At 38.8% G+C, this 13359-nt stretch overlaps 1 protein-coding gene and 1 long non-coding RNA gene across 2 annotated transcripts in view; both read right to left on the reverse strand.

Moving 5' to 3' along the window:
- Positions 1 to 2032: 2032 nt before the first annotated feature.
- Positions 2033 to 6467, reverse strand: LOC145463743 (uncharacterized). Its single transcript, XR_014041356.1, has 4 exons — positions 5186 to 6467; positions 2864 to 4469; positions 2329 to 2528; positions 2033 to 2184 (listed from the first exon to the last, which is right to left on the reverse strand). It is a non-coding gene; the product is annotated as an uncharacterized LOC145463743 (long non-coding RNA).
- A 1975-nt stretch (positions 6468 to 8442) lies between these two features.
- The window catches only part of LOC145463736 (intraflagellar transport protein 172 homolog), a 28965-nt gene continuing 24048 nt past the window's right edge, over positions 8443 to 13359 (reverse strand). Inside the window, exons 54-57 of the mRNA XM_081447520.1 lie at positions 13183 to 13274; positions 10508 to 12931; positions 9894 to 10104; positions 8443 to 9027 (exon numbers count right to left, since the gene is read on the reverse strand). Coding sequence (XP_081303646.1) covers positions 12842 to 12931; positions 13183 to 13274 — 182 coding nt within the window. The 3' untranslated portion in view covers positions 8443 to 9027; positions 9894 to 10104; positions 10508 to 12841. The remainder of the gene's footprint in view (positions 9028 to 9893; positions 10105 to 10507; positions 12932 to 13182; positions 13275 to 13359) is intronic.

The raw sequence follows: 13359 nt of genomic DNA on the forward strand, positions 1-13359 counted from the left end.
CCGTTGCATTTCTTTAGGGCGGAAAAATTATTGGCAAGGTCGTCGATGTTATAAAGGCCGTGATCGTTCTTTAAATGCTTTCCGATTGCGGAGAACCTGTGTTCATCAATACGTTGGTGCAACCAGCCATTTGCACCAACGTATTGATGAACACAGGTTCTTGTAATACCCTTCTGTGCTGAGAGGTCGAGGGTCTTTCTGATGGTTCTGGGAGTGCTTCGTTTGGTCTATATTGCTTTTAGCATACCCGTTAAGACGGAGGATGTCGTCAAACATGTTTTGATGCGTTGTGGCTGTAGTTTTTGTAGAGCATTTATCTTGGATACGCTTCCGCTCATTACGAATGAAGTTGATCTTTGATTTTTCCGGTATAGCTGATTGGTCTGTGGTGAACGAATTATTTATTCTAATAATTATTTAACATATCTAGAGACTCTTTGTACTTTGACACTCGCCCATTAGATCATATTATTCGTTCTTTATTCATATTTGTACCTTATTATTTATCTCATGCATTTTACCCCCCACATTCTTTCGCTTTTCGCACATTTTTACTTTTCATGTGTATATAAGCCTTACGCGGAATATTTTTTCTTATCCCTGATGATGCCGTAGATCGGCGAAAGCTTGGATTCTTAAAAGATTTTAATATCAATTTTACAGCCGTGCAAGGCCTCAATTTAACTTTTGTCAGTTTAATTGCAATATTATTCCCTTGTATTAAATACTGGTAGTGCGAAAAGAACTATTAAAAGAATATTTGTACGCCTACCCGTTGTGGTAGCAGCGGCCATTAAAAGCCAGAGAAATAGGGTACGAACCAACATATTGTGCACAGAAACTCAGATGACCTCTGTTCAAAGCGTTTCTAGAGCGTGATTGCTATAGCGAATAAATACGTTTCCAACAATGTTCTTTGAGATTCAAATTTGCTGTCAGTTACACAATAGGCTTCTTTGATTCAACAGCCAATAAATCTTCGTATTTTTGGAGTGGCAGATATAAATCTATGACGACATGATTAATCATCGCAGTTATATACACAACTTAAGTAACTGTGAAAGTAAAGCCTGAAAAAAATTCGGGTTCGAATCCCTGTCAAGCCTTTTTTTTCAGGCCTTTTTTTCACATTTCACTAAAAAAGTCAACGTTAAAAAGCAACGACGTTTCGACCGCTCGACGGTAGAGTTTTAGTCAGTGTGTCATTAGCATTCTTATAATCGATTGTATATATTTGGGCGCATGCGAAAATCTTCCTTTTCAACTTGAAAATGACCGTCGAGCGGTCGAAACGTTGCTTTTTAACATTGACTTTTCTAGTGAAATCCGTTTCTAAACATTTGTTGATTCGAATTTTAATTTCACAGCTGCTTTTAAAAGTTGTGTATATAACTTCGATGATCAATCATGTCTCCGCAGTTCAAATACATGATCTTTCATATATTGACTTGAAGATATAAATCTGTTTTAGTCCTCAACAAGGAAGTGATTTATCAAGCTGGAATTAATTCTTGCGTGGGCTTGGGTTACAGAAGTCTATTTGTTGACTTCATAAAGGAAGCGCAGGATTTTGAGTCGACTTTACAAAGCTTGCATTCAGTTTACCTGGAGTAATTCCAAAGGTGCGCCCTATTCAATGGTCACTTCTATATGTAATACCGTGGATGTTTCAGTAGGACTTGAGAAGACATTTTCGGTGCCTGGTGGATATTTCCTGTCATGTAGCAACCGATTTGAGTTTTTTGGCCTTTGAATAGCGTTTTTGCGTTGTCAGAAACTGGAATAATGACGAGAAACCATTCTTGAAAATCATGCTAGCAGTGTTAATTCATTAGATAACCTGGCGCTTCTTTATGTTTGATCAATGAGCATATTTTCCTATGTGTTTACTTACTTTTTTTCTGGGTGATTAGTTGTTATAACTTGCTAATGAGCTGTGTTTAAATTTGACAGTTAAGATTTTTTGAAAGAATTACCCATTGACAGCAGAGATATTTTAGCGCGCGCCAACTGACCAGTAATGAACAACTGAAAACACAGACATCAGTTTCTGCCAAAAAAAAATTTATTCTTATTAAATACGAGCAATATAGTTTTGTTGTTCCATCTCACTTAGTTAATTTATATTGACAATCTCTATTTTTTAGAAATATCATCCTGCTTGTTCACCAGAATTCTCTTCTCCTAAAAATACATAAGAAGAAACAGCAAGTGAAGATCCGACTGTTTACTAATAAATAATTGCAATCAAAAGGTTACGCGTGTTTATCTGCCAATTTTCTGAATAAGGCATGTTGATCATCAACACAATGAAACGTGCCGCCTTACCAGACACTTCTTTTAATTGCATTCTACGTCGCGACAAACGTCCGAACATTCCTGCCACGTCAAAAAGTTGTTTCTGTTTCCCAGACAGCCACCGTAGGTAAACTGCTCGCACCGTTGAGAGGTTCCGTTGTAGAAGAAGCGTGGAAAATTAGCCCTGCAAAATCCTGGATGATTGGGAAGACAACAACGGCCAGCCGAGCCTTAAAAATAGAGAAAGTAACAAATTCGCTGGTTTTAGACCAATTTTATACCCAGCGTGCAGGTGGGCCCGTGTTTCTAAAAATAGCACTCATTGGGAAATGCGCGCTTTTGATTTGCGGGTTTGCTTTCTTTATGGCTCTTAGCTTGGGCTTATCTGAATATTTTTCCTCCATAATGAACTGCTTAAACTACATATATGCTAAGGGACGAAGATCAGATTCACATGCAACTGACTCGGCTAATTTCGCTATGCGCTACTTCTGCCGTTATTAAGTGAAGATTATTGACCCTGGTTATATTGGAGTACTGTCTGATGAGTCAGACGTTCTCTTACCTGCTGTGATCAAAGTGGCTATAAAGAAACACGGAACAAATGAACGGACCAACATGTTGCAGACAGAGCCCTCAAGAAACGTTTACAAAGAATTTCGTGTTCTTGATCTTCTGATCTGTCCGGAAGACTATGTTCGACCTCAGTATATAGCTGCTTATATCACTTATTTCACACGGAAGTAGCGCAGCTTATATCACAAGGAAGTGGCGCACTGTCACAAGCAAGTAACGCAACTTATGTCACACGGAAGTAGACTTTCGTCACAAGCAAGTAATGCAACTTACAGCACACGGAAGTAACACGACTTTCGTCACAAGGAAGTAACGCAACTTATGGCATACGGTAAAAACACGACTTTCGTGACAAGCAAGTAAAACGGATTGCACCACACTGAGGTCAAGAAAATCGTCGAGGAGGAGGAGGCCCTGGGGACAAGGTTGACACTGCACATCTTACACGGAAGTACCGCACTCTAGCGTCAAGGTCCATTGTTCTCTTCCTGCTTGTTTCTCTCCGATAAATTACGGAGAACTAAGTAATTTATCAATATGCGTTTTCAGAGTTTCTCTCCAATACTTGACCTCGTCAAAGAAGGGTGAGAAGTTATCTTCGGGGATAAATAGAGAGAAACGTTGTGCAAATATATTGTGACACCCACACAAGGAGATGGGGACTGCTAATAACTTGATAGTTGCCAGTCAAAATTTTAAGGTAGTATACACCTTATTCCAAAATGGCCGCCATTTTAGTATTCTTTTGTTTACTTGAAAATGAGCCCTTGTTGCCTCGTTTAAAGGAAAATATTCTTTTGAATTTCGAGTTTAAGAACGAGGCAACAAGGGCTAATTTGCAAGTAAACAAAAGAATACTTAAATGGCGGCCATTTTGGAATAAGGTGTATTTTACTTGTCAGTATGAGTGCTGAAGTCGACAAGCAAATTGTCACGTACTTAAAACGTCCGACAATTTGGCAGGTTACCATTAAGTTGATTAACGACTTTTAACTCTGTAAACAAACGGCGAGAGATTGGATAAAATATGATCCCACAGAAAAAAAAATAGATCCAGTATTTTGGGGAGGAAGTACAAGATTACGAGGATGGGATGGGACTTCTGTTCATCACATTTGGTTTTTTGAAACGATGTTGCCATGGTGATGAGATTTTGAATCGTCTAGTCCAGTCTTTGTGATATTTCTTTGTATTCTCGACTTTGGCGTTTTTTCTTCTGCTTTCTTTCCTTTGCAAGATAAAAAGGGTTGACTCAGTTTAAAGCAAGCTTAAGCTTCTGGTCATATTTATCACCGAAAATAAAATATATCGGCCGGGGTAATTTCTTTTTAGTTTTAACTGTCAGACTGTTTTCTTCGAATGTTGCTGCAGTATTTAGAACCCATTTCTTTTGTCTACGTCTGTAAAAAAACCAACCATCTTCTGTTCGATTCTGTTATTACGAAATTTATTAATAAATTACTCTCAATTTTATATACATGTTAAATTTTTAAATCGTCTTCCCCCTTCACTCCATCATCAGATATTTCAAACTTCTTCAACAAAGTATATCTCTTTTATCTACAAGTTCTTCGCTAACCGATCCTCGTCTTCATCTGAAAATTTTAAAGCAAGAACTGGGTCAATCAAGCCTTTTGAACATAAGAGTCATATCAAATTCATGTATAGCAAGGAAAAGGCGTATTTTATTGTTATAAACCCGATCATGAAGCAAAACTTCCTTTTACAAACGTGTCGATATTTTTGCAACAGAGAAAGCGACATCATAACTGCGAGAATAGCGTTGGTTAAAAATTGCGCGTTAAGACCTCCACACCCTTCTCTCCCCTCCCCCCCCCCCCCCGCACCCCTCCCGCTTCTTAACGCCTTCCTTCAACTTCTACAGTAAAGTAATCGTCCTGCAGAAGTTCCCCTTTTGGCGTCACCCTACGCGGACGGTGATGCTGCAGACGTAAAAACATTGGTGTTGGAATTAGAAGAACTACTGCCTCGCTGACGTGTAATAGGAGCTTTCACTTCGAGCTTTAATAAAGCAATAACTGAATTTCTAGTTTCTGAATTTTCAAATTTGACGTTATTACAAAATAGTAAATTGTGCAGACAGGAGATTGGGGTCAATCAGGTCGAACCAGGAAGAGTCTTGATTAAAACGAATTCTCACGAGCTAAGTACAACAAATATTTGGCAGGTAAAAGGGAGAAATTTTATATTGATTTACGGTTAAGAAGGGTTGACGGACAGCAAATCCTAAATTCAGTTAGTCAGTGAAAGCCATTTCACTTTCAATGGATGATAAAACATGCCAGCTTACCTGTAAGAGGCAATAACTCTCTAGGAGCAATCTACACCGTCACAAGCGTTCAGACATTGTTCCAGTGATTCGAAACGGTTATCATTTCCAGCTGCTCCTTTATAGACGAACTGCACACACTGTCCAGAGTCCCCATCATAGTAAAAACGAACACACCCAGATCCAGCCCGCGTACCCGAGTCTGGGGATTGACAACAACGGTTCGCGTCTAGGAATACACAAAAACAAACAGGGGAAAGTTGCTGCTGGTTAGAAGTTTACTCAGTAAACACGCATTCCAACAATATTATATTTTCTACATATGATTGTTTTGTGCTAAAATTCGACGAGAGATTAAAATTTGACGCAGCACAGCCGGACTGTTAGCGCTAACTGAAATTTCTCTGTTTTTTGGCAAAGCAATGTAACTCCGTCGATAACTCTTAACGTATAGGTAGAGTATATATTTCAGTGTATCAACTACGTGTGTAATTCTAAGTAGAGAGTTAAAACAGAAATATTTTTGAAAAAAAAAATGTTTCTTCCACGCACTTATGTACCTGTTGTTGCGGCGACAAGAAGACATACGAAAAGAACATGGACCAACATGGCGCAGAGCTTTGAAGAAGAAATTTCGACTTTGCTCTTTTCTGAAATCACAACTGACACATACTCGTTTTGAAAAGAAGCTAAGGTTCTTTTATATCTTGAAGAACAAGGAACAACGCTAATGGTCATGAAATTTAATCCAGCCAGCCATCAATCAGACTTTTTCGGTGAAAGTTAATAACTTGAGACAAATGACCTCGTAACAGCAGAACAAGAAGTTACTAGTTGTGACCAGTTGTCACGATGCGTGATGTAAGGCAAGCCAACAAACAAAAACATTTCACCTCGTACGAGTAGGGTAACAAGTTATTAAAATTCACAATGAAGGAAAACCTTATGAAAAAACGAGAAAATTATATCTACATTTAGAAATAATCAGTTTTAGTACTACCCAATACTGAGAAACAGCGTTTTGCAGGCGTACTTCGATACTAACCCGTACTCGCGCGTTTTCGCGAGGAATCCAGTGCAGCTCAAGGCGCATGCGATGAGAAATTCCTCAGCCCGATTCACCAACTATGGACTAACGGATCTGTTGCGAATTACACTTGTTAAAATGATGGGAGAGGAAACGGCAATTTTTTTAACTGCCGTTTCCTCTCCTAGAGGATCGGTTTTAAAAAACGATTCTCGACCTCTGTATGTCGTAGCTTATGTCACATAAACGTACTGCGCCATATTTCACACACTTCACGACAGAGAAGAGAGCTTAAATGGCTACCAGTCGCGACTCAGTTATATTTCAGGAGCGCTATCATGGCCTACAAATGTCTAACATCTCGCGTGCCGGAGTATCTGTCTTCCCAGTTCAGTAAGCGAGGAGAAATAAGCGGACGTGCCACAAGAAGTTCACAAATGCTGAACATTCCTCTTTTTAAGTCTGCCAGTGGTCAGAGAACGTTCTACTACAGAACAGTCAGTATCTGGAACTCCATGGATAGCTCTCTAAAAACTCTCGAGAAAGTATCTGCTTTTAAGTTTTATCTTAAACGTAAACTTATTAAGGATTTTATAGATTCCTAATTCTAGTTAATTAATCTTAATGAATCTTAGAGTTTTTAAGTAGTTTTAAATTATTATTGTATTGTCTTTGAAAAGCCTCTAAAGGGAAAGTCAATAAAGTATGTATGTATGTATGTATGTATGTATGTATGTATGTATGTATGTATGTATGTATGTATGTATGTATGTATGTATGTATGTATGTATGTATGTATGTATGTATGTATGTATGTATGTATGTATGTATGTATGTATGTATGTATGTATGTATGTATGTATGTATGTACAGACACAAGGGACGGACCATTATTGTTTTTAGGGTGGGCTGGGCAATTTTCTGGGCCATGAATTTTTTCTTGCCTTAAGTTGTGTATTATTTTTTTGCTGGGCAATAGCTTGTGCAAGAATTTTTTAACATCAAAAATAGGACCTGTATGGTAGAACGCACTTGCTCCATTTTTTTTTCCCCATGATTCCCCTTGCACGATTCCCCTTGCACGATTCCCCTTGCACGATTCTTCATCAGTTTTTTCTATGCAGGAATGTTTTGGGGAAATTGCCCATCCCCTCCCATCGAAAAAATAATGGTCCGTCTCTAAGTACCGCACCTTACGACACATGGAAGTCACAAAGAACCGTAACGAATCTTACGTAAGGAAATAAAACGGCTTATATCAAGTGTTTAAGAGAAACTTTGAAGATGCTTATTGATTAATTGACAAATTTTATTTTGGATAGAAATGAGCTCCGGGAAATAAGCAAGCTATGAGAACAAGGGACCTTGAAGCTGAACCCCGGGGGGGGGACTCCCATATAAAATGGACGGGGATGCTCGTCGGAAATTTTGAATTTAACCCCTAAAAGAGACCAATCTGGGCGTGGCCGAAGCTTATACAGACCCCTAAAAGAGACCAGTTTATAATACAGGGGTGTAAATTTCGGAATTAAAGAGTGAACTCTCGAAACTTGGTATTAGGACAAGAATCGTATAGCAAGCAAAGCATGTGGATATTTTTAGCAGTGATCAAATAACCGTTCTGTGTAAGCCGCCGAGTTTCGTATTACACTCTTGTAAAACAATAGACAAAGACATTTGTTACAGTGTACTTTATTGTTTATATGAACCGAGTAAATATAAAGAATCAAAATTCTTTCTTTTTTGTTATTTCTTCGCGTGCAACCCTAAACGAGACCTTGACGGCTAAAAATAATAAAATTTTGCCCAGAACACCCTAAGCGAGACCAAAATCCGAAATTTACACCCCTAAGCGAGACGACGAGCATCCCCGTCCATTTCATATCGGAGTCCCCCCCCCCCCCCCCCCGGGAGCTGAACTACTTCAGTGTAACATGAACAAGTTACCTTTTTGGAACATGTATTTCCTCAGTGTAACGCAATCCCGTGTTACTTCCTCGCGAGGTCAAGGAAGGGTCAGGGATTTTTGGCGAGAAACGTAACTCAAATTGTGAGACCTGGACAGAATGATCTGTAAGGGAACTGATGATAATTGATAGTTGTTAGTCAAATTTTTGTTAATATTTTATCTAAATTGTCAGTTAGGAGTGCTGAGGTCGACGAACAAATTATGAAAATAACGGTGAAGTCTGGGTCGGGCCAAGTGGTCCATCCCGCTTCCGGTCAGACTTATGACTAAAACTACAATATATCGGTTGGAATAATTTCTCTTTACTAATATCTTACGGAGTGCTGTCTTCAAATGTTGCTTGTGTGTTAGGCAACCTATTATTTTGTCTACGTCAGTAACAAAACAATAAAAATAATAATTAATAATTATTCTTTATTGGGCGCATTCATATAATTAATTGAATAATTTTTCATCTTGAAATGGCACGGAAAACTGACTCTCTCTATATTAAAATTATAGTTCGAGCTGGAAAGCTAAATTAGACAGTTGTTTTTTTTAATACAGTAAAAAGAAAACAAACGAGGAGAAATTAATTACAACATGTGATATGCAAACATACTTAGAGTAAGAGAAATTACTTCCTTTCTTGTTCAGACAGTAGATAGCGTTTTATTAGCAACAATCAACCGACAATCTACTGCCTGAAACATTATACACTCGTTTATAACATCTCTTTGGAAAATTTAATTTTATATACATATAATTAAGTTTTTGAATTCGTTTCTTTTTCAGCAAGAGAATATGATTGTTCTCAGTTATTAAGACTCTATTTTAAGTTCATTTTCCACTTCTCCAGGAGTTCTTCGCTGACATCCTCGTCTTCATCTGAAAAATGATCAAGAACTGAGTCAGTCAATTCCCCTGGCATATAGAGAATATATTTTGTTCATATCCATCAAGGGAAAGTCGTATCCTATTGGTATAAAACCGATCGTGCATTGATTGATCTTTTTGCAACCTATAAAGTGACATCAGCAGCTAGAGAAGTGCTAACAAAAAAACGCGCGTTAAGGTCCACCCACCCCCGCCCGCCCCGCCCCCCCCCCCCTTCCTGCTCTTCTTAAACTTTCCGAGCGAGTGATTTCGAATTTCCTCGTCTGCGTTACCTTACACGGACAGTCACGGCCTTTAACATTTCAGCATTGGTGAACTACTGCCTCGCTGACGTGTAATAGAGATTACAGTAAGGACACTCAAACCGTGTATACTTGACATTTTTTGCACATTCTTTTGATGACTGATAGAATTAATGCTCTTCATATAATGTATAATATTAACATTTTCGAAGTGTAAAAACACTAAATACTCCTGTTAAAAGAAAGAGTCCGCAGTCTATGGTCATAAGAAAAATGTACAAAAACATAACAAGTGTTTACGGTTTGAGTGTCCTCTCTGTAAAGCAATAACTGAATTTCTAGTTTCTGAATTTTGAAATCTGGCGTTATTGCAGAACAGTAAATTGAGCGGACAGGAGAATGGGGTCAATTAGGTCGAGCCAGGAAGAATCTTCATTTAAAACGAATTCTCACAAAGTTAATTAAAACAAATGTTTGTCAGGTAAAAGGGAGAATTTATCTACATATTGATTAACGGTCTAAAAGAGTTGACTGACAACATATCCTTAAATTCATTCAGTGAGTAGTAACAGTCAAAGCCATTTCGCTAATGGCACATGAAACATGCCAGCTCACCCATAAGCAACTCTTCAGGGGCAACGTGCACCGTCACAAGTCTTCCAACATTGTTCCAACGATTCGAAGTTGTTTGCATTGCCAATGTATCCATTGAAGATGAACGGCTTACACTGTTTTACTTTAGGGGATTTATTGTAGTAGAAGCGAACAGTCGGAGCTCCACCGAACAAACCCGCGCGTTTGGGTAGACAACAACGCGGATCCGCGTCTGGGAATACAAAATAAAGAGGGAAAAGTTGTAGGTTATAGAAATTTACGCTGTAAGCGGGCATTCCTGGCTCTATCAGAGGTATGATTGTTTCGTGCTAAAACTCGATCAGCGATCAAACTTTGAACCAACAAAGCCGAGACTGTTAAAATTCTCCTCTTTTTTGGCATGGTGATATAACTCCGTCGATAAATCGTGACGCTAAAACAAAAACTAATAATAATAATACTTTATTCAAATACAGAGTACAAAGAGTATTTGAAAAGGAGGACCATGAGGTTATCCCTATTTAGGTCCCCTAACTAAAATTACAATCTAAAATTTAAAATTTTAAAATATCTATTACGTAAATAAAGCTACAACAAGAAAAACCTTCAAAATTACCTTACTTCCACGTGCTTACCTGCTGTAGCGACAATGAGAAGACAAACTAAAAGAACACGGACCAACATGACGCAGTTTGAAGAACTTCTCGAAATAGTTTCGAGCTTGTTTTTCCTGATTTACAACTGAGATGTACTCTCAGTGAAAAGAAGCTAAGGTTCTTTTATATCTTGAAGAACAGGGAACAAAGCGTAATAATCATGAAATTTGACCCAGCTGGTGATCAATCAGACTTTTTGCATGGCGGAAGTAAAGATGAGACAAATGACCTCGTTACAGCAGAGCAGGAAGTTAGTAATTACCACAACTGTAAAGCAAGTGAACTTGAGCAAAAACGTTTTGCTTCGTACGAGTAGGACAACAAATTAATTAAGTTCGTAATCAAATAACAACTTAAGACAAAGCGTGATAAATGTATATTTACATATTATTAACCATCTTCAATTAAAAAGTGTAGTAGTCAGTTTCATTAATGCCCAAATGCCCAAGAACTGGGAAAATAGCGTTTTGCGTGCGTACTTCCATACTCACGTGTCTTTTCCCGAGGAATCTAATGCGCGCGCAACGAGAAAATTGCAGTTCTGGTGGATGTCCGATTCTCTAACTCATGTGTTGCCAAAATATTTGTTGAAATTATGGGAGAGGAAATGGTAGTTTAAACTGGTTTGTTCTCTGAGTGAATAGAACGTCATTGCAGAACAGGGAAGAACATGTAATGATCAAGATGAACCGGATTTATCAGACTTCATTCAAGGAAGCAGGCTCTTCGAGAGAGCGGCGGAAATCGGACCTATCAAGAAAGCAAAGCAGAAGTCATTGACCTTGTAGCTAGAGCTACTAATAGTCGCAATGAAGTCATAAGGACTGATAAGTGACAAGCTAAGCTAAACAATTGACCTCGAACAAGCAGGACAGGAAGTTACTAAGCGTTGCAGTCAGGTAACAACTTTAATCGGATAAAGCGCGCTAAATTACATTTACGCATATAATCGAATCGTTTTTACTATTGCCGGCTATAAACTGAGAAAATATCTCTTACGACCTCAAGCCACTTTTTCTGTGGTGGCACAACTTCGCAAATGACACTTAAAACAGCGTTACATCTGGTGGCATTTCTAATCCAGGGGAATTTCATAAAAGGGGAAAAGAAATTAAGCAATGCTCTTCACAAGCTCCTCAGAAAAATCCAACCCGGGCCAACCAAGTCATAGAGCCAAAATCACGAGATTCTGACTGCACTAACACGAGACATTCAATGTGAATGATTGAGGATGCGTAAGTCAGTCATCTGATATAGAAGAATCAAAAAAGAGAACGAACACGAACACAAGACCGTGACTGACTATCCTAGAATGACCTAAATCTCCCACCAAATGCCTAAATAGTCCCTAAACGTCCAGGGACACCCCGCGAACCTCTCCATCGTGCCGTCAGAATGATAATTTCTGACTAATTCGTCCCTCAATCGTCAGAAATTACATCTTTCACAAACAGCAGCGCTTTTGTTATGATTTCGTGGGTCTCATTTCTTGTGCGATTACGTTCCCGCTAATCGCGAGCGCAACTAAATGGCTCCAACCAATAACTGGCAACATTCGCCTTGCGCGGGAAAACGCCCTCAAGAAGCCAAGTTCAGGAATTTTTGCTCTTTTGGTCAAAGTGCTTCTCACAAACGCTAAACCAAGGTAGATACAGGACTACTGTCGAAATTAAATCGAAAACCATAATGATAATAAAAGTCGGAAACAGGTTTGTATTAAAATGTCAGAACTGTCAACCAGAGATGAAAGAGTTAACTACATAAACGACTGAAGTTCCTTGTAAGTTTGCTTAATTTATTTCTTCAACATGAAATAAAACTTTTGTACAGCACTATTACACTTACGCTATTTACAACAAACATATTATCACTGATCACCTTGTACCTCGGAAGAGGAAAGTGTTATAACAAGAACAGTCACGCAATGCACTGACCCAAACAGAGTTCTTTCTCTGTGTCATGTCACACTGCAATAAGGCATCACGTGACAGAGGGAGAAATAACAGTGAAAGGCCCAGACTACAACCGAGCGGCTTGGTTAACAGGTCGAACTTCGGTTCGCCACGGGAACATAATACAAAACAGTGGCATCACGTTGGGAAACGCAGAGTGAGAACGTTTTCGAATTTTCCAGTGTAACGGAAACCAACACACACTTGTCAAAAATCAATCAAAATAAATTACTGTAAGCCGCGGTTCCCAGTAAATCGTTCAGAAAGTGATTCTAAACACTTCAAATAAATATTAAGTTTGCAACGTGTTTTATGGTTATAAATAGCCGAGAACGGCCACAAAATGATCTAGTAACTGCCTTTAATTAAAGGAATAGGAAGGGTTCTGAGGTGCTCCGCACCAGTTCCCCAGAAAACGCAGTACATCCTGGCACTCGGGGCTGTGAGAAACCTGGAAAAGAGAATAAGAAAGACATTTCAGGAAAAGGTGCTTTCCACTGATTCGTTACAGCGACCCTGGTACATCCAGGGAAGAGTTTCAGATGACACAAGCTAAACGAAAGTTTCTTTTTTTTTTAGCCTGGAGGGGCTAATTAACGTACTTAGTCTATACTGTGTGGCTATTTTGAAGTACTCGATAAACAGAAAGATCTGAAACATCTGTAATCGGTAGATCACATGGAGCATGCGCACCAAACCCACCTTGGTTGCCATGATAAACTTGTTCCAGTCCTCTTTATTAGCAGCTTTGCCCGGTCGTTTGAACTCGATTTTGTTTCGTAGAACAGGATATCCTAAAACACAAGAGGAGACTTTGTGGTTTGCTACCCTGTTCTAGCTCTCTTATCTTTTACGAAGTGAAATAAATCATCATGTTAT

This window comes from Orbicella franksi, chromosome 12 (assembly GCF_964199315.1).
Source record: "Orbicella franksi chromosome 12, jaOrbFran1.1, whole genome shotgun sequence".
In the NCBI taxonomy this organism is placed as follows: Eukaryota; Metazoa; Cnidaria; class Anthozoa; order Scleractinia; family Merulinidae; genus Orbicella; species Orbicella franksi.